This window comes from Pezoporus wallicus, unplaced genomic scaffold (genome assembly GCF_028554395.1).
Source record: "Pezoporus wallicus isolate ANWC-B61680 ecotype Strahan unplaced genomic scaffold, APGP_CSIRO_Pwel_v1 contig_3017, whole genome shotgun sequence".
Taxonomy (NCBI): Eukaryota; Metazoa; Chordata; class Aves; order Psittaciformes; family Psittacidae; genus Pezoporus; species Pezoporus wallicus.
This window is the reverse complement of record NW_026638957.1, coordinates 3,615,481-3,636,658: the sequence shown is the minus strand read 5'-3', so window position 1 is coordinate 3,636,658 and position 21,178 is coordinate 3,615,481. Positions and strand designations below refer to the sequence as shown.

At 46.3% G+C, this 21,178-nt stretch overlaps 1 protein-coding gene across 1 annotated transcript; it reads right to left on the bottom strand.

Annotated features, from left to right (window-relative positions):
- Positions 1 to 5,926: 5,926 nt before the first annotated feature.
- CHGA (chromogranin A) lies at positions 5,927 to 17,387 on the bottom strand. Its single transcript, XM_057413462.1, has 8 exons — positions 17,162 to 17,387; positions 16,704 to 16,750; positions 12,643 to 12,736; positions 12,193 to 12,261; positions 9,922 to 10,020; positions 7,851 to 8,348; positions 6,931 to 7,382; positions 5,927 to 6,026 (listed from the first exon to the last, which is right to left on the bottom strand). The coding sequence occupies exons 1-8, from the start codon at positions 17,370 to 17,372 to the stop codon at positions 5,943 to 5,945; spliced, it is 1,554 nt and encodes a 517-aa protein (XP_057269445.1). The 5' UTR covers positions 17,373 to 17,387; the 3' UTR covers positions 5,927 to 5,942.
- Positions 17,388 to 21,178: the final 3,791 nt, after the last annotated feature.

Sequence of the window (21,178 nt, the reverse complement as noted above, 5' to 3'; positions counted from 1 at the left end):
ATGTATTATTAAGCCTGTGCTAAAGTGCTTTTCCGAATTGCTGCCTCCTTTGGTAAGTTCAGGATAGTTTTGATTTAAGATAAGTTTCACAGTAAGTTAGTTAATATTCTGTAGTCTTTTTTTTGTAAAAGTAGAGGAGTTTAGTCGTATTAGACCATACCAGAATGCCCTTGCTCTTAAAATTGCGGACAATCTGAGGGAGATTTTCCATAATGTCTGTTTGAATTCTTTTAGTTTGGGTTAGAAAAGGTTCTGCTGTGTTGATGGGAGCAATTTTATTAAAATTACATGGTCACCATTTACCCTCTTAGGGGTCTATTTCTGTTCTGCTTCACTGTTAGAAATCCACAAGAACATCATTACCTTGATTGGAATTTCTCCATTTTTTCTGTCAGTGTGATAGAGGAGATGGACTCCTGTTTGCACTGTAATTATATAATCAGCTTCAGCAGGGGAAGATTATTTCCCCATTGAAGAAAATTTGAGTGGTATCATTACTGCCTGCAATGGCAAAGCCATCACCATCCTCCTCCTCATCTAGTGACTTTGCTGCATTATGCTTGGGTTTGTAATGATTGCACCAGAACATCCTGGTCAGTACGTGAAAACCAACTGCAGAAATGCAGCCCAGCTAGGAGCATTGGTGCTGACCCTTGTGTTTTGTGTAGTGCAGACCAACCACTGGGTCAATGCTGATTTGCGTTTGGTTAACCATGTGTCAGGCTATTCAACCTTCAAGCTGTAGGAGCCGAGTGACTGAGCTGGTCAGTAGATAGGATGCACTATTTTTATTAATACTATTCAGACAGTCGGAATGATAAAGCTTTAAAAGATCTCCATCCTTAAGGTGTGAGTGTTTGTGCAGAGGAGGTCTGCAGCAGGTTGCTCAGCTGGAAAACTACCAGTTTAATTTGCTTTCATTACAGATGGGTACAAATGAAAAACCTGACCCTGAGGCTTCACAAGGTAAGAAGGATTGCTCAGGGTAAAGCCTCGGGTTTTCCAGATTAACTGTGGGCTGTATCCAGACAGGGAACAAGCAGGTGCAGTACTGGATAGATAACAGAGGCAGGATACAGTCCAAAGGCAACAGAATAAATGGGGCCAGAGGTGTTTGAATTGGCCACCTAAAAAGAGTGAAAAAAGCTAAAAAATGCATCCAGGCTTCTCAGTTCTTGGACTAACACTGGTTTCCCAAAGTCTTTGCATGGCAGCAGTGACAAGTGAGTCAGGCTTTTTCACACTAGCTTGCAGCCTTGCCTTCCACAGCTGTGCAGAAGATCTTGAATTTTGGTTTTTTAGTGAATAGAGTCTATTTTGAGTTTGTAGCATTTTCCCCATATGCACACTTGCAGGAGTTCACTTGCATTAGCCTGCTAATTTTCTTTTCCTCTCTCCATTTTAGTAAGAGATGTATTGATTTCTGTATTGAGTATACAATTACTTTATTGTGTTGCAACTGTGTGTTTTGTAATTAGGAGAATGTGAAAGTGCTTTGTGTAGATTAAAAAATTTCCTTTAATATAATCTCCTCTCACTTTCGTAGACAAATGGACACGCCGTTGCAGATCACATTGCTGATTTTGTTTGTAATATTGCTTTAATATCTATTTGAGAGGAATGTAACCTCCAGAAAAGTACTTTCTACATCTTCACTACCTTTCCTTTCCCTGTTCACTCTGTGTGGATCCAGGCCATCAACACTTGAGCTTTTGACCTGATGTATTTCAGATCCAACATGGATTCTGTCATGTTTACATGGCCACAAAAATTATTAAAGATGGTTGAAGTTTGAGAGGATCCAGGTATAAATGGAGATGTTAGAGTGATTCCTGAGCAACATGAGCACAATAGCATCTGTACAAACAAAGGGGATCGTTCTTGAGGTGTGTGTGTGCAGGTGGCTCTTGGGATCTGGTCCGCCTCTGATTCTGGGGCAGTTTTCTTGTGGAAATAGAAAATCCACTGTAAGAAAACGTCCTGTGTCTGTGATGCAGAAGGAAGGTGAGGAGAGGCAGAGCTTGGGAGTAAAATCCTGATACCAGTGGTCCAGAATTTAACTCATTTTTAACAGCAATCTGGGGAGATATTTTCTTTCTCTCCCTTTCTTACCCTGAATCCACTGGGGCTGATGCTTGCCAATGCCTGTGGGCCACAGGAGCTCCTTTGCAGGTGACCTTGCCCAGCATGCCATGAGTTTGCAGAGAGTGCCCACCATGTTGGAAAGCTTTTGTTGATGGCCTGGAAATCTCCTGAAACTCCAGAAATAGCTGAAACAGCAAATGGAGTTCATGAAAATCAGCTCTTCCTCTTCCATCCTTTTTAAGGAAACCCACATTTTATTTCCTCCTTTGTTCTTTACACAGTAGTTTTTAGATATAAATTATTTTAACATTTTTTGGTGTGAAAAGACATATATACATATATAAAGTTATTAAAAGATTGAGTATATGTTGAATATAAAATAGTGACTTCTTTGTTTCAGATGTTAGCAGCCCCTAAAAGTAAGTTGTTTATCCTCTTGTAAAGTCAGTGCTGTAAAAAAAAATTAAAAATAAAAGATGTATTAGATGTATCTTTTATTATTTATTTCTCATTCAGTATTTGATACAGCTTGTGTATACCCTTGTGAGAATCACATGCTAAAATGCAGTCATTCTTAAAATGGAGTAACAATTCCTTGGGATCCCAATTTTGAGAAAACTGGCCCTCTGGATGTCCGTAGTGTTGGATATTCTCCTTCACTCTCCAGCATTGCTCCCCACCTAAGCATGCCTGAATCTTGGGGACCATTCTGTGTGTGTGCTAGGTTTTACAAGTTCATCTGCCTGTGTTCAGATCCAGCTGTACAGTGTTAACAAGTGTGTCTTGTGATTCGCTTCAGCCCAGTTCACTATGATTTCTGAAACATGATTCCCATTTTGTACTTAAATTTGTATAGAATTATATAAACCCTTAAAAGATCATGGCTTACTATACAAAAATACTTGCTATTTGGCGGCTTCGGTTGCATGACTGATCAGATCTGACAGTGGCGACGGTGCTTTCATCTAACAGCATTGATTTCAATGGTAATATATTAATTTTCATTTGCAAGCACCTGTTTTGGACAATGTTTTGGTTTCAACAGTAAAGCAATATGCGGTAGGTTTTGTGGCATTATCTCTGTAATTGTTTTGAAGACAAAATTGTCCCTTGCCAACACATAATGAAAATAAATGCCTTATAACAACTTCTACTTTGCTTTCTCTTTATGAGTGGATAGGGTAGTGAGGTGAGGAGCTCACTGGGGGATGTTCATTTTCATGAGAATTTGGTTTTCACATCTTTCCCCGGTGCAGTTGTTTGCAGTTACTTTGGACCTCCTTGTACCAGCAAGATAAGATTTGCTTTCTAACACTAGTGGGAAGTGTTTGTCTTACTATGTAACACAGCTAAACACCACTGGGATTTAGGCTACTGCTATACTTAAGCATTTATTTCCAGTGTAGGCTTCTGAGTTGATACTTCCTTTATCATCCTGGATAGGGAATTCTTGATTAATCAATTAATTCTTAATTAAAAAACATAGCAGGGGTTTTAATCAGGACTCTATGTGGGCTGCAGCAGGAAAGAGATATCTTACCCAGCGGCATTAAATTTTGCTAAGCAACAAGCATTCAGCAAGGACACTCATGTAAACACCACCTGGGGATTAGTGCTTGGTGTCAGCCCCAAGGCTAAGCCCTGCAGTAGTGAGCTGGGAGACACCATCAAGCGGAGATACAGCCCACTGGAGTCTAGCACTTCCCAGCTGGTGGGGAATCCTCCCAGGCCCTGTGCTCAGGCCTTGAACCTCCATCTTTCCCTTTGAAGAAAGTCCTTGGGTACCAAATGTTTGTGATTGCTTGAATATTCAGTTAAAAAACTGTTTATAATAGCTCCATCAAGTAACATTATTTTTGCTCTTGATTTTGCAGCAAGTTCTGTCTGCTGCAACTATCCTTTGTGGAAAAAACTGTCATAACTCCTTTGGAGGTGGCTGTGTTGTTTGGTTTCTTGGGTTTGGGATTGGTGTTTTGCTTTGGTTTTTTTTCAGTTTGGCAGGGTTAGGGCTGAGGGGCTGAGGGTTTCTGGGAATTTATTTTGACATGTAGACCTGAGTTTGCAAGGGTTTGTATGGGTGATGCTATTGGCAGAGGCTCTACCACAAAAAAAAAGAGGATAAACTAAACACAGTATTCAAATTAAAATTTAAATTAAAATCACTATGTAAAATGTGACTTTTACAGCTGTATTAACTCCCTAATAATTGACATTTTAGTGTCATTTCTGTGGAACAGTGTTGGTTTCATTCTGTTCCTACATGCATTTTTCTGAGGTGAGAGTGCGATCTCAGGAGAGGGTTGGGAGACTTGCACCTCAACGCCAGTGCACTCCTCGCAGCCAGGCTCTCACCCTTTGCCTTATCCTGGCTTGTCCCACTCCAGCTTTTTGAGCCTTGCTGCCTCCTCTTGCTGCATGGCTGGCCAGGGATGGGGCAAGAGGCACGGCCCATGTAGCTGCTCCTTCAGCCCTCCTTGGGGACAAGGAGGACAGCTCTGGACACCCAGTGCCTCCTGCGCTGTGGGGACCCCACATGCCCACCTCCAGAGCAATTAACTCTGCAGGCCAACAGCGCTAATGTTTTTGGCAAACTAAAGGAACATGCCAAGATCAAAGCCTGTCAGCCATTCCTGGAGCATCTCAGCTGTTCTGTGGGTTGCGGATGATGAGATAGAACTGAGCTTCATACTGGGGGTGGGTGGGTGGGATGCAGCCCTGGCAGAGAATGCCTTTTCTTCTTCTGCTGATACACATAATGTCTTATGATCAGAGACTTCTGGGGCAAGCTTCTCCAGCGCCGGCAGCACCCATCCTGCAGCTGGTGTGTGGCCTGCAGCCCTAAGGATGGGGAAGGTTCACTGCCCACCAGCAAGGTGTCAGGTCACCACGGCTCCTGTGAGGAGTGGCATCCCCTCAGGACTGGCCTTCACGCCTGGGGAACACAGACCAGCAGTTTTCCTTATGAGTAGCCTATTTGTTACTTGTGGGTTTTTTTTAACCCACTCATGCATTGTCCAGATAGTTTGACTTGGTCAAGCATTGCCCAGTGTTTAAACTGCTCAAATGCGTTCTCTCTCGTCAACCCCATGTTCTTCAGTGGACTATGGCCATGATCCATGTCTCACTGAAGTGCCTGGGACACCCAGCACCATGTCTGGGCTGTATGGCGCTGCCAGACCTTGGGCAGGCAGGGAGAGCCCTTCAGTGCCCACGACCTCAGGGAGGTGTCCTCAGTGCTGGGCCTCAGGGGGCAGTGGTGGTGGAGGCTGGGAAAGGAGGGAAATGCCATTACAATGTGTCCATGCTGCGGGAAAGGCGCCATTCCCCCTCTTCTCCCCCAGGACCATACAAGCCCTGCAGCATGCTGACGACTGAGACTAAAGCTGCCAGAACAAGGGAAGGAACCCACAGCAGTTTTATTTTTCCTTAGATAAATTTTTTATATAGAATATATTACAGTCAGATTTCTCAGCTTTTAATCAAAAGATAACAAGTTATTGCAAGTTTTTTTACCCAGTGAAACTACCAGTGGAAGGAAAACTCTCTAGAAAGCTGTCTTGTCTTATAAAACAGAGGGAAAAACCCCACTCTGACAGAAAATACGTATGTAGGTTGCTCTTCGCACCCACCAGCGCCTGGCTGGGCTGGTGAGCATGAGTGGACAGGGGAGCATGAGGTGAAGAAGCAGCGATGGGCACAACACCATGGTGAGGGAGGCAGGCCTGGGCACTAGCGAGGTCGGTTTCCTGGGCACGATGCTTCTGCTCCGCTTGCTTGCTCTTGCATCAGGAAGTGGAGATGCGGTGGGTGGGAGGGCAGTACCAGCAGCCTCTGCCTGCGCGGGCAGGGCCGGGCCCTCAGCCTCGCCGCAGCTCGTGCAGCTTGTGGGCAACACGCTCCAGCTCAGCCTCAATGGCGGCCAGGCTCTCCAGCTCCTGGTCCTGCAAGGAAAGCCCCGCACACACATCAGCATCCACAGGTGGGCAGCCCTCTCCCCCAGAACTATGGAAAGCTTTGTGCAGGGCTACCTGCCAGTGCTGGTATGAGCACAGCAATGTCTTGCCCCATCTCCCCATCCGCTCCTCTGGACAGGTACTTGTGTGCAACACTGATTAGTCCTGTCCTGGTGTTAAATGGCTGCAACTGGTGATGGAGACAAGATGTAGTTATTGTCCCTCTCAAGCCCCTCTGCTGAGCAGGGCAGCCCCCAACAGGTTTCCTTCTCCAGAGTCTGAGGCTGAAGGGAGATGGCTGGCTGGGAGCCAGGGCTGAGGCAGCTCCTACCAAACAGCACCAAGTGTCTGTGCTGAGGCTGTCATGTCAAATTGAGACCTGTGGCAAGTGCAGCATGTACCCTGCTCGTGGAGGGGATGGTAGTGTCCCCTCTCCCCATACTGCACTGAGTGTCCACATGGAAAATGCTTTTCTATTTGAGAAAATAGTGACTGTGGAAGCCATTGGTTAAAACTCCATTCCCGGGCCAGGGAAAGTATTCCCTTTGACTTGGTGGAGCTCTGGGACACAAAACCCACCCCAAGCTCCAGATATAGCTCTGGCGGCCATGCTCAGCACAGGCTAGTGCAAAAGTCACATTTTTAAGACTTTCTTGGGCAGGGCATGGTTTTCCATTAGTCACTAAAGCAACAATAAAAACCAAAAGCACAGTGTGGTGCAAATCTCAACAATCCCTAGGGCTGAATGGCTAAAAGGCAACCAATCCTCTCCTTAATGTTACAGAGAACCAATGCCAGCTGCATAACACCAGGGTACCATCCACACCTCTAAGCATAATTTGGATTCCCCAGTAATAACCGGCAGGAATTTATTGAGGCTACGTACACCAACCTCTGTTCTCCTGTTAGCACTGCCTTCTTCATCCTTCTTCTCTTCGGGCATGGGAACAAGTGGGAAGCCTCCTTCACTGCTATCCTCTTTAGAGTGGTGCTTCCATGACCTTCTCACATGTTCCTCTGGACTATTGAAGTCATACTTGTGGGATCTAAATGCCATTTTCATGGACCTGTCTGGGTCTTCCCCACTATCATTTTCCTCCATGCGCTTCTTTGATGTCAGCTGCTTGGCCAGCTCATCCATTTTGTTCCACCTCTTGGAGTCTTCCCACTCCTCTTCCATCTCCTCACTTTTGGTGTCCCTGGGCTGGAAGGTATCCTCCTCACCCTGCATCCCCTCATCCTCCAGGTGATGCCTTCCTCCTCTCAGTACCCGGGGCTGCTCTTCCTCTTCCTCCTCCTCCTCAGAGCTCCGCTCATCTTTGCCAAATCCCAGAGCATCGTTATCTGAAAGAGCATTAAGCACATCACAGATCACAAGTGTTAACCTGGTTACCTCCACCTTTGAACCAAGCCTGTAGGGGCGATGCAAGATGGGTTTCCTGACTAAGGCCTGTTTTCCCAGCATTCCGAAAATACCCACTCTCATGTCACCGTGTCAGTAACAGGGCTGGGAGGCAGCAGACAAAAACCATGTAGGAAGTTCAAGAAAAAGGAATCAGTTGTCCTGAGATGCTGTGAAAGCTGAGCAGCAAGCAGCAAGGCAGCTGCTGGGCCTGCGTCACCTGCTGTGCATGGGCCCATGTGGTCAGGCACTTGTGTGGGGGTCTGGTTGGCTGTTGACAGGGGTATTTCTGTAAACCCAATATGCACCTGCCTGAACTTTTAGGCTTTAAAGCCTCTTATCTGTCTGTCTCAGTGCCCTCAGCTCACCCCAGGTAGCACACGACCAGTGCAGTCGTCTGGTATACATACTGTCGTCTCCCTGCATCTCCTCGTCCTCCTCAGCCAAATCAAGTGACCTCTCTGCTTCGGTAGGGTCCTCCTCTGTAGCATCATCTCCTCTGTCATCCTCCCGCTCCCCGTGCTCCCCTGCTGCCTCCCTGCTCTGTTCCTGGTCCTTCCTGGATGGCTGCTCTTCCTCATCCTCAAGCTCCAGGCTGTCCCTGGGGTCCCTGGGCTGCTCCTCTTCATCCTCCTGCTGCTGCTGCTCATCCTCACTGAAGTCTTTACTGGTGTGGTTGTCCAAAGCTTCATCTCGCTGAGCATCCTCTGTGTCCCTGATCTCGTTGCTCTCTGCTTGCTCCTGATACTCCTTCTCACCAGGGTTCGCATCCTGTGGCCTGGGCTCCCTCTCCTCCAGGCTGTTCTTCTCCTTCTCTCGTGAATCTTCATTTTGCTGGTGTTTCTGTGCTGCCAGCTCAGTCAGGGACCCTGTGGGCTGCTCCTCTTTAGGGTGCTCCCCTGCTGCATCTGCAAAGGGAGGAGCAAGAAGCAACACCTCTCCTGAGAGCTCATTTTGTAACCAGTGAAGCCTGTGCATTTCTTAAGGAGCCTCAGCCCTGTTCAGCAATCTGCTTAACCAGCCCATGGATCCTTTCTTAAGTCACTTTAACATATGCTAGCATTCAAGCAAGCTGGTGCTCTCACCGATGCCTCCTCTCCTGGAGAGAGTCGCAAGGCTGAAGTTAAACATATGCTGAAGTGCTTTGCTGCAGCACGGTCCTCATCACCATCTCTCGAGATGCCAGCAACAAACTTGCCCCTCATGAAACGAGATAGCACTTGAAATTAAATGATTTAGGAGTGCAATATGGCACTTGCACAGCTCTCCCTGCTCAGAGTGCTGCACTAATATCACATCCTTATTCTTCCTACCAGGTTGAAGAGACAGCAAGCCCTGATTGCAGGTTAGCTGGAGGAAGGGTGGCCACGCAACAGGAGCTTAATGGGGGCTGGGTATATGCTCTTGCTCATGTCAGAGTCTGGCCTTTTATCATGATTAGCCATAAAAATCACTTTGCACAAGAAAAGATGGGGGGCTAAAGAACAGTGGGAAAAGCCAGATGGGCATGGAAAGGTGCGCACATCCCCAGGCAGGGCTGAGGAGTGTTCTGGGGTGAGGGCATGAAGAGAGCCAGTCATACAGGGCTGCTGACCACCACTGACACTGCACTGGTGTCACCAGGATCCCTTGTGGGCCTGGCTGGCCCAACATGCCATGCTTCATCCTCATGCAGTCTCCACACTGCTGGAGCAAGAGGTTCAGGTCTGCCCTTTCAGGAGGGAGACCCAGTGCCACCCATGCTCCCCAATGACTTTTAGCTCTGCTGAATGCAGCAGCAGCCCCCAGGGTTATCACTCCTCATAGTTTCGGGCTGATGTCGCAGCATTGTTGTGCTGCCGTGGCTCAGCCACACAGCCCAGAGTCCACTCGAGACCCTCTGTGGGGGTGCTACTGCTGGACAAGGAATCATCTCACACACATGGGCATCATCTCTTCCTGATGTGGAAAAGGGAAGAGGCCAAACCCTCCTTTCTGCTACACTGCCATCTCTAACCCAGCCATAGAATCATAGTGACAAGTGGAAATCCCAGCTGGATGTGGTCTTTCTAAGATGCAGGTGTTTTGTGAGGGAGTGCTCATCTTCAGTTCAATTTCCCTTTCAGAGACCCATAACCTAATATCTTGGATGCCTGGAAACAGGGGCAGCAAGAGCAGACCCTGATTACTCTTGCCTATATCATGAGCCTTTCAGTATGGGATTTCCATGGCTGTGACTCATTTTAAGCATTAGGAGTGACTGCTGGTGGGAACGATCAGTATCAGTTTGGTAACTTGACCATTACCAGTTATTATAGTTCAGAAATTACATGTTGTTTCAGCTGGAAAGTAAGAACAAAGCAAACACTGGGTTGCTTGTGTGTGTCAGTGGCAGCATCAAAGAAGATACCTAAATGAGAAGCAGATGGACATATCAAGGCTGTTAGAACACCCTTGTTTACAGCCTGACCTGGATTTCCTGGGGGGTAGGCTGACACTGACCTCTCTGCTTGTTCTTGTTGTTCTGACTTTCAAGGACTTCAGAAAGTTCATCTTCAAAGCCACTGTTTTTCTTCTGCTGCTGAGTTCTCTCATTGGCACCTGTGTCAAGTAACAAAAGTAGGGAAGTAACAAAAAGTAGGGAAAGGCAACAGCTCCTCCTGTGTTTCAGAAAGTAGAGGCAGGAAAATAGTTCTGTGCCCTTTACAATTATATGTATATTTCCTGTAATAGACAGATTTGCCAAAGGGGAGGTGTGAGAAGTGAGACTGGAAGATACATGAATTAACTGCAGTAACAAAGCCACCATCAAAAACATCATGGAAAGAAAAAGGTCTCTAAACAAACAGAGAAGCAAGGTTGCTAGAAAACTAATATTGATGGAGGGCTAGGGAATAAGAGATGCTGAACTGCAGCAGAAGCCAAAAAAAAGACTAAACCACTGGAGTATTGAAGGGTAAATATTGCCTCCTGACAAAAGCTGCCCACATACTTCTGTTGAGGTGAGCACCGAAAGCCTCTGTGCCCTGCAGCCTGGTTGTGGAGGCCTCTCTCCCCAGGACACTGGGAGGAAGAAGCAGCATTCATTCCACTCTGGGGACAGCCTGGACCTCCAAGGCCCCAAACCTTAGCTGCTGGGATTATGGAGCCAGCTCAATGAAAGCAACACCCTCGAGAAAGGCGTCTGAAGGCAGCAGGAGCTAGAGGTCAGAGTGCAGCTGCCTGGCAACCAGCAAGCACTCCCCAGGAAGCCCTATCCCAATGGGATGCGCAAGCCAAGAAAGCCCTGTCTAACCCAGCTCATGTCCTGCTTCTACACCTTAATGCAAAGGCAAGAGCCAACACTGCCAGCCCAGTCCTCTTTAGCCCTATACTGGCCAGAGCTGGCTGGTGTGGGCTCTCCAGCCTGAGCAGGACCAGATGCAGCCAGGACAGAAGAGATCAAATAAACATGTTTGCTTTTCCCTTGGGCTACATGACTCTCCCACCCCCAGTCACTGTGATCTGTAGAATAGAGCTTACATCACACTGGGACAAAATAAAGTGAAGGGCTCAAGCCAAGGTAAGAGTGGAGCAAGTTGCACCTCTGTAAAACATGTCCCTTCATGTGGGCTCCATGCTATACAGCACAGCATGACTGATAGCTGAGCACTCCCGCACACAACCCTGGTGTGCCTGGGCAGCAGCATCCCAGTACATGGAAGAGCCTCAGGTTTCTTTATTCTGGATGATCAGATCACCCATGAAGCCTGTCTGAGGTTGCTGCGTGGCTGGCACTTCCACCAGTGGCATTTGGGTAGTGACCAAACTATGGCTTTGGGAGCTGCATGAGGCTCTCTCCCAGTCTTGATTTCTTGAATTTTTCCCCTCCCTTCCCCCTGTTGCCTCTGGCTTCCCTGCTCTGAAAGCAGTCTGGTGGCAACGTCTTCAGCCATCCCTGGCAGCCATGCCACACAGGAGCAGGGCACAGGGATGCCCTGGCAAAGAAGGGCTGCCAGCTGGCTTACCCCAGAGCAGAGGAGGAGGGAAGGCCAGGAGCTCCTCTCCCTCCAGCCTGAGGAGAGCCCTGTGTGGCCTCAACCACATCACCTGGGTGGAGGAACCTGCACTCGTTTTGAACTAGCCTTGCCTGGGACCTGCCCATCAGCTCTGGGGACTTTGGCACCTGAGAATAGGCATTTTCCCCTTGCACACCCTTTTGCACAGCTCTGTGCTGCTGCTGCTCCCACACTGACCTGCTGTGAGCAGCCTGCATTTCTCCAAAGAAACGTGCATTCAAGCTAAGGAGGCCAGCAGAAAAAACCCCACTAGCTCAAGGATGTTCTCACTGGGGTCTTTCAGGTGCAAGTCCCACTCAGTGTTCAGTGAGGCTTCCCTTCTGCCACACCTTGGTTTAGTGCTAGACTCTAGCTGCACAGACAGTGAAGGTTTTCTTGCCTTTCATTCTTGTTCAGGAGCTGGTGGTTATTTGTTGAATTAGATTGCAGTATTTCCCTTTAGGGTTCTCTCACTCCAAAATTCCTGTACTGTGCATCACCACCAATTTACACTGACTGTCGTTTAAATCATCAAAAGCATATTGGAGTTACAATAAGCAAAATTCTTGCTCCCACTCACCCAGTCTCTACTGGAAGTCCTGGAACTGTATCTACTAAGACATATTACTATCATGTCAAATTAATCTTGAATATGAAAAAACCTAAACAACAAAACTGCACAAGGGATTACAATAGATGAAGCCCCTCTTCTCAAATAACTATAGTGACACTGTACCTTGAGCAGCAATTTCCTGAAGTTCCTTCAATAAATTTTGGTGGCGAAGGATAGAAATGATTCGTTCATCTGCAATAGGGAGACTTGGTACAGAAGGTGGTCAAAGGCAACCTCCCACCACCCCCAAGAAATGAAAAAGAACCCAAAATACCAATTCCCTCTTTGTTTGCTGTTTTCTCTCCCATAGTATAATTTGCTGCCACATCTCTTAACCATGTGGTTAAGATGACAGGAAGGTCCCATGAAAACCAGGCAGCTTCATGTCAGCCAGCACCCCCCAGCCACAATGCCAGCGTGGTGCATGGCCTGGGCTGAGCAGTAGCTCTGTCACCACTTCTGGAGCCTGGTGCAGCCCAGTGGCATGACCATGAGGAAGGTGAGTATGGGGGACCCCTTGTCAGGTGCCAGATTGGCTCTCACTGATACCCAGCATTAAATCTGAGCCTGTACCTCCTCTGAGTGTTTCTAGGCATTCCTCGCTGATTGGCAGGGGGTTTGGCTTTGACAAAGTATCAGAGATGACTTCTACAATACACTTCATCACCTAGAAAGAGATGAAAATACAAATTAAAGAACTGCTCTTTTGTATTTTTTTTTCCCTAAATCTATTTCTTAGAAGCCTAAAATGAGGCAGATGATGGTACAGGCTTTGCTTTTCTGGTTGAGTCAGAACTGAATGTTCAGTTCCTCTTCTACCTAACCCAGGAACAGAAGGTACCTCCTGAAACTGAGAAGTGAGCAAATGACACATGGCAATGTGCAGAGCTTCTTCAACATGACACACACTTCAGCTGGAGATCTCATGGCTCCAGCCCATCCCAGAGGCTGAACACATCAGGAAATTAAAGGAGATCTGGATATATACATAGAAAGCTCAAAATCATCCTGTTCCAAGTCAGTATATCTCATAAAAGGTCTCAGTGGGAGGTTGTAGAGAGCAACAAGTGGTCATAGCTTTACAGCAGGTGACCTTGAAATCTTGCAAGCTATACAAGCTCTGAGAAGGGCACCATAATTAGACTGCAGCCAGGCACAGAGGGCAAAGTGAAACAAAAGGTACTTTCAAACAGGGATGAGAAATACTTCTCTCAAGCCCTAGAGAAGGACAAGACACTCTGGAGAAGTGTTTGACCTTGTGCTTGAGTGTTCAAGACATCTGTTATAGACTGGAAGAGCTGTACATGGAGCTGGGTTACCTGAAAATAAGGAAGTTCCTGCTCTTCCCTTTGAAGCATTTGCAACTGTCTGAGGCAGCTTCCCAGACAGAATGAGCTCTGGGTCTGCCCTTTCCAGCAGCCCAGGTGTAAAATGAGAAGCATTATTTATCTAGTTTGTTACCTATACTGGGATTGCAGGCCTAGCTCTTCATCCATGCAACTACAGCACTGCCGATCCCACAGGGATCGCCCAATGCTGTATGTGTGGTGGGAGAATAAAGCCACAAGCACAAAGGCAAGATGGCACCTCTGGCAGGGGTGAAGGCATCCTTGCCACACACTGAGACACACACCAGGAGCCCTGCTGTGTGTTTATGGTAGACCCAAATGGTCACACAGGAGGGAAAGCGGAATTCAATACAGTCCAGTACCAGTTAGCAGCACAGGAATCAGGCTGCTTAGTTTAAAAGGGATGATTATTTCTAAAGCAGCCTGGAAAGTATGCAGATCTCACAAGTGCCTGTGGAAAAAGAAAGGATAAGTTGAAAAAAAAGAATATAAGTAAGCCTTGGGGGCAAAAACCCCACTCACTGAAGCTCTTTCTCCTGTTGATTTCTGCAGGCAGCCCTAAGAGCCTTCATCTCCCTCACAATGTGCCATTCTCAGGAGAGCAGTGCAGTGTGGCAGCACTGAAATTAAACACCACTCAGCAAATCCCAGTCATCTACAATGTTTCTCATTGAAGCAATTGGCTATATTCATTGACCAGCTGGAATGGGAAAATTTTCACCCAGTGAAAGGAGAGAATTCTACTTTTGCAGGTAATGCTGAGCTCTTTTAACTTGAGAGTTTGAAGGTATTGCCTGCTTGAATAAAAATGTTACAGCAAAGATCTAAAAGGAAAGCAGGGAAATTTCCCTGGTATCATTCTGCTTTACCACAAGCAATCCATTAAGATTGATTTTAGATGACTTTGAGTCACTTCACTCTACTATTAAATAGAAGAAACCCCAGATTCTGATACTTCGCTTCCCACATTTCCCAGCCTATGAAGCCAGTTATTGCTGGATGCAGCTTAGAAACTTTCTCAGCATGAGAAATAAGAGTCTGGTCCAATGAAATGTTCTATACAAGCTTTTTGAAGACTGCTGAGCCGATTTAAGGTCTTTGTCTGAACACAAAGAAACACATCAGTCACCAGAGAAATATGGCCAACTCTGAGGGCGAATTTTGCAGCATAATGAAAGGAAGAGTGCAGTCATTACACAATACTCCTGGATGTTTTATAAGAACAGAGTGAGGCTTCACAAGGTCATGAAATACCAGCCTGCATCAGCACATGGAGGAGATCCTTTCCAAATGAATGTACTTAATCCAGTGCAGGAACTCAGACTGGAATTTTGCCATAGCTATCCTCTAACCATGAGCATGTAACTAGATCCTTAAGAGCTGTCATGCTGTCCCTACACAGAAATCTCCAAAGGATCGTGTCCTTACAAAGATAGACTTCGATACATTTGAGCTCAGCTATGCTCAGGACCTTCTGAAATGTATGCTTGAAATTGGGAAATAGTGTCCTTTGAGCAAAAGAGTGGGCAAACACCAGGGATATTGTAAATGTTTTGGTCATGTCAGCTCTCCATGGAAAGCCCTTTGTGTAAGGTAAGTAGGATGAGCTGCCCAGGAAAGGCCTGCATATGCTGACTAGCCACTACACTAGCCACTGCATTTGTGGGTGCACTGACCCACCCACAAATGCTGGTGGCACAGAGCATGTGGCACATAAGCTGGTGGTACAGGTGTGTAGGAAAAACTGCAGTGCTCACTTCTGTACCCATGTGATGATATCCCTGCCCTGATTTGTCACAGGAGACCAGGGCTTCCTTCACTGAAATGCTGTGTCTCAGGGAATAGTGAAGGCAGAAAAGCCCAATGGCTCCTTGTAGTTGCAGCAAATTCAAAAGAAAGGTGTGGTCTGATTTTGCTCTCAGCTAGAGACTGTGTCAGTGTAGTACCCAGGGAGAGGACAAGCTCAGGAAAGAATCCGTCCTTGGTGGAAGCATTTCCATGGAGCTGCACCAGTTTCCACAAAATGCCATGTTTTACATCCTGGAAATAGATTTCACAGGGAAAATTGTGAAATTCATGGATTGTCCCACCAGATGGCCGAAGAGCCACTTTGGCATGGCCAGTTGAAGGGGCAAGTGCCTGCCCCGAGTCCCCTTTCTCAGTCAGTAGCACACAGCCTGAAGCAGGAACCCAGTGGCTCACAGGTCGTGGCTCAGCCGCAGCTATGGCTAAGCAGGCTAAAACTCTTAACAAAGCTCTCCAGCCCCAGGCACATCTGACAGGAGATAGAGGGGCACTGCTCATGGCACTTGCCCTGAAGGTAATAAGCAGAGACACTGTACAATGGCGGCTGTGCCTGAGACTGACATGATTGTTCCCTCCCCTACTGCTGCTGGGGGAAAAATATGATGTGGCTAGAAGTTCTCATGAAACAAAGCAGCTGAAGGAGTAAGGCGGAAATAGCTGGCATTTCCTTTCTGGACATTAATTTATACTAAATTAGAAGTTGTATAATTCTTAATTTGAGCAACTAAAATAGATCAGCCATCTGAAAGGCTATAGGTATAATATGGGGGAGGGAGGGGGACAGAAGAGTGAGGGTGTATTTGTCACATCTCAACACAGGCAAACACACCTATGTAAGCATCTAGGTGCCATTGGGAGCACACACACTTGTGAACTGCAGCTGTGGAAGACAGAGAGGTATGACACAGATGTATGTATGGAAGCCTATGAAAGAAGGCTGGAGAGGTCAGCCAAGTCCCACACTGCTCATGGCTGCCCAGAGAGGCTAAGCAGTAACTGAGGATGGATTAGCAATCTGAGAATAGTCAGTTGCCTATTCTTCAGGAACATGTATGTTTAAGGAACACACACAAACTCAGATGTATACATTCTCTGAAACATACACAGTTCCAGCAATGCCCATTCTTGAATCACATCTCCCCCCACTCTCCCCTGAGTCACCTCCTGTTAGGAGCTTTGAAAAGCTGAAAGTAGGAGCACTAGGGAGGGTTATACCCAACCTTCATCCCCAGCCTCTCATTTCTCAGTTTGTTGATCCTTTTGGTACATCCTGAGGGACTTTTTTCCTGCCCAGGTGCCCAGAAGTGGATGCACAAAGGGTAAATACTAATAAGAAAGGAGTGGGGATGGATCCTGCTGTGGGGATCTCATGCAAATCCCTTTCACTTCCTACAGGATCAGCAGAAACCCCAAACCAACCAGATTAAGCATTATATCCTTTATCTTAACTCATCCTTTCCATTACAGGCCCATCCTTACCTTAGTGTCGCCTTTATTCATGTCGTTTGTCACAGGAAGGGAGATGACTGTAAGGTGAGGGGAGGGAAAAAAGAGCTTGTTATTCACCCCTGGGAGACAAGCAGAGAAGTAGCATCCTGCTAAAATATGGGAGTGGAGAAGAGATGAATCTCTCTCTGGTATAAGTAGTCCCTGGGTGCAGCAGCTGGATGTCTGCATTATACAGCCTTCCCTGGGGAGAGGGAAGGGGAAGGGGAAGGGGAAGGGGAAGGGGAAGGAAGGGAAGTTACTGTTCGCGGTCCCGGGCAGTGACCTTGCAGGGGCCGCTGTCCGCGGTGCTTAATGGGGGGGAGGATAATCCCTGTCCACGGTGCTGAAGGGGCCGCGGCGGCAACAGAGGAGGGCGGGGGCTCGGCTGTACACGGGGCTGAGGGTCCCGGGAGTACTGGAGATACGGACCCCAGCCAGGTCCCACTTACCCGGCACGGCCAGGAGCAGGACGGCGAGCAGTCCTGGGCGGCTCATGATGCCGGCGGGATAGATGGAAGGAGAAAAGGTCAGAGGGTGATAGTGTCCCTGGCGTGGGGGCTTCTGGGCGAGGTGCCGGGGGGATACCAGCGCCGTGCGTGCGTGTCTGCGCCAGTGCCCTGGCTGAAAATCCCAGATGGGGCACTGCAGCAACGGGCTCATTTATATATCTCAGCCCCTCGGAAATGGCGTCAGGAGGAAGCCACCTCCTCCTCTCTCCCCCCTCCCCTCGCAGACAGCCTTCCCGTCAGCCTCCACCACTCGCAGGGTGTTGGAGGAGGGACCAATCACCAGGATCGCCCCCGACTCCCTTGGCTGCCTGGGCAAAGGGTTCCAGCAACGAGGTGTCAGGCTCCAGGTGCTCCATCTTCTCACACTCAGCAGGTGCGGGAATGTTGTAAGGTATGTTTCCAGGATATCATTTTTTTCCAGTACCTTACCCAACACTGCAATCTACAAGCACCTCTGCATATGTGCTCTCTCTGTATGTACCAGTAGTCAATAATAAGGGTCACCTCAGGTATCCCAGCCAGCATAGCCACCTGTAGGAGGATTAGCCCTCTAAAGCTGCCCCTGTCTTTCATTGACCACAGAAGTCTAGAACAGATGTTTAAGTTTTTAGATGCTTGTTAGATGCCTCCATGGAGGATAGAAGTGCCTGTAAGACTGGTCAAGAGGAAGAGAACTGGTCACCATGAAAGTCCCAGGATTTTTCAGTAGTAAGGTATAATTTGGGATAAATAGCAAAGTCTGGTGGATCTGTTGCTCAGCTGTTGTGTCTCTGCCAACAAATTTTAAGAGGTTGCTACACTTTGTTCAGTGGTTCAAAATGAACTGTAGCATCACCCTACACCTGCACTGCTAAGCACTCCAAGGCTGAAGTAACCAATATTACCTAGTCACTATTTTCCATTAACAAGGGAGAGAGAGAACATAACGAATTGTACCATTCTCTTAGTCACAAGCATTTCTATGCTCTTGATAAAATGGCTGTTTATTCTTTGGATGGAGCATCTGTCAGGTCAGCCATTAGAGTTCTATTTTGAAAGTGACTCCAGTGTTTCTTTAGGACAATGCTTCTTTAGGAATAACACCTCTGCTATTGTGTGCTATCCCTCAAGCAATTTCTGAGGCCACAAAAGCCAGGGACTTATACTAGAAAACCAAATTCAGAAAAATGCACCCTACCTCTGCTCACTGGAGGGTCCTGCAGACAAGGAGCTGGAGAAAACACATTCATTCTAAGGTGATGAGTTCTTTCCTCTCTGGTATAAGCAGTATGTCAGGATATACTCCCTGACATCAGGGAGTACAGACTGCACTATGGGTTTCCACCTTCTTTTTCCATATGCACATGGAAATGTGCTCCCAAATGTGCTTCCAAATGTCCTCTAATATCTATCTGATTTAAATGCATGCGTTGAATGGCACATTTGGGTTGTAAAAGCCCACTCATGCAAAATTAAAGCTCCTTGTCTGCTGCATTTTTTATTTAATAGCAGAGGAAAGCTGGAAATAAATTGATCCTCTGAACAGTGCTTTGTGGATGACATTGATTAATTGTTAAGTGTTTATAAGACTATGTAATGAACATCCATGACAGTCTTGTTGGATGGGGAACCTGCATCCTCCAGGAACAGTTGACATCGTTTCTTTCTGGTTGTTCTGTTGGGGCTGTGTGTGTGTGTATGTGTGTGTGTGTGTTGTTGAATTATTTATTGGGGGAGGAGGGAAGGAGGTTATATATAATGGTCTTTTTGCTTCTTCAGGATACACAGGGCATTTTAGTCTCTGAATCTGAAATATTGAACATTATTAAGCTCGTTAATTCCTATGTATTCCTAAGAGAGAAATAGATTGATCTGCTTCTCAGGCTCTGTTTACCTAGTCAATATTTACTTATTCTTACATATAAATGTTGATCTTATTATGGCTACAAATTATCTCAGTTCTAAAACAGTTTCTTACATGAAGCCCTTTTCTTCCCTGGGGCCTCTTTCTGAGAAATGTAACAACATACATAGTGCCCATGACTATATTTTTTTCTCTCGGTCTCAGGCTGTGGTCTTGCATCCGTTAGGTTCATTGCAAAGGAGAAATAAAATGTTTTCCAGGGATGGCATGCATTCTCTCACTGTAGTGGCATACGATGAATAATGACTTTTTTAATATTTATTGCCCAGGAAAATTGATATGAAACAGTTAGTGCAGCCACAATTAGTACTTCTGCTACTGGATTTGTCTCCTTAGGCACAGCTATATTAGGAACTGTCAAATTAAAGCATGTCAGGGCAAGCAAAAGTGACCAAATAAAAAAGTGGAAGGTATTGCGCCATTCAGAGAAAGGTGATGCCAGAAGCAGACTTCAAGGGAAAAGCAGGTTTGTGGGTCTCTGAAGTAGTTCGTGTTTTAGTATATGGAGAACAGGAGTCAATATTTAGAGGGCGCCAAAGTGATGAAGATGGACATTTCTGACCAGTTCCAGTCTTACAGGTAAGCTGTTTATGTCTGTAGAGAGCAATTCTGTTTTTTCTTATAGCTGCCAAATTTCTAGTGCAGAAAGTGTGGTGAGAATGTGAAGATCTGTGTACCATTGCGTGCCTGTGGTCACCAACATAACATTAGCAGATGGACAAACAGATGAATTATTGTGATGGGAAAAGGATATTTGCCTTGATAAACTGAAAAGTGATTTGAGAAGATGGTAATGTCTGGATGGATGAAAGTAGACAACCAGACTGTTGCATTATCCATGCTCTGAGCTGAGCAAACAAGAGGGCCAGCCTGAAAGCCATATTGATAACCTGAACTTATTTCTATGCATAAAGTCATTTGCTCAAGAGATCATGCAGCTTAACTGCTATTCTCAATCAACATGTAATCTTTTTTTTTTAATATCAGAATTCAGAAAATAAAACCAAAGGATCTGGGCTATGGCTCTGAGCTCCTCTGAGAGCTTTGTTCTCCGAAATCTTGGCTGAAATTCAGTTAAAAATTCACCCTTCTCCTGTGCTTGGATGCACTGGCTCTTCCTTTCAGACTGCTGGGATTTTACAGATCAGGGAACGGGGAACAGAAGGAGGAAAAGTTGCAGTTTTATGAAGATATCAGATGCTTGAAGCCAAGACATAGCTATTAACCACACCAAAAAGACCACTATGAAGAAACAGGTAACAATTACCTTGTTGCATGTGAAACAAATTGATAACTGTTTGACTGGAAAAAATGAATGTAAGCTCACTGAAAAATTAGTAGTGAAGTCTATTAAAACCCTCACATCACACCTTTTCTTCTTTCCCACATGTTAGCCAATCACACACGGCTCTCAGTTCTGTCATATAAGCCTTGCTTGTCTAGACGCCTGCAAATAGGAAAAAGCTTCAAAGCTCAGATTGCTGTTGTGAATATCCATCTATGCTGTTAAAAGGTACTTCTCTCTTCTTTTTCAGGTCAGAGGCAAAATAATGTTGAATTGCTTTGATTTTTTTAGTCTAGACTGTGTCAGTACTGACCTGAAATTAATTGATTTTCCTGCTCAAAGGTTTACTTATACCCTATTAAAAAGCCAACATTGTGCCCAATCTTGTCAGGAACTACTGCTCTGCCTGTCCACTTTCCTCCTTGCCTGGCACGCACAGCTCTCACTGGGGCAGATGGAGTATGTTCTCTGTTGGGAGAAGAGAATTTTCTGTAGTGATCACAGAATACCATCTGGGCACCCTTGTGGATAGCCTGGATCTCGATATAATTTTTCAAAACATTATTCAAACACCCACCTGGAAAACATCATACGCCTCCAATGCCTTGATCAGCTTACCTGGCACTTACAGAAAACACTCACTGATCCTGTGAGCCCCACTGAATCAGTAAGAAAAGATGTGGAGATGGAGGTTCTCCCCAGCCAGAGTGATCTCAAACAGCCTCCTCAGGGAATGACTGATTGTTCCCATGGCTATGGTTTTATTTGA

Bases quoted from the DNA above. Each gene is read 5' to 3' on its own strand.
- CHGA (XM_057413462.1), bottom strand. From the start codon at position 17,372: ATGAGCCCGTTGCTGCAGTGCCCCATCTGGGATTTTCAGCCAGGGCAC. The intron at 12,737-16,703 runs GTAAGGATGGGC...ATCTCTTTCTAG, and splicing joins TGAATAAAGGCGACACTAAG to GTGATGAAGTGTATTGTAGA. The intron at 7,383-7,850 runs GTATGTATACCA...ATGCTCTTTCAG, and splicing joins GGAGATGCAGGGAGACGACA to ATAACGATGCTCTGGGATTT.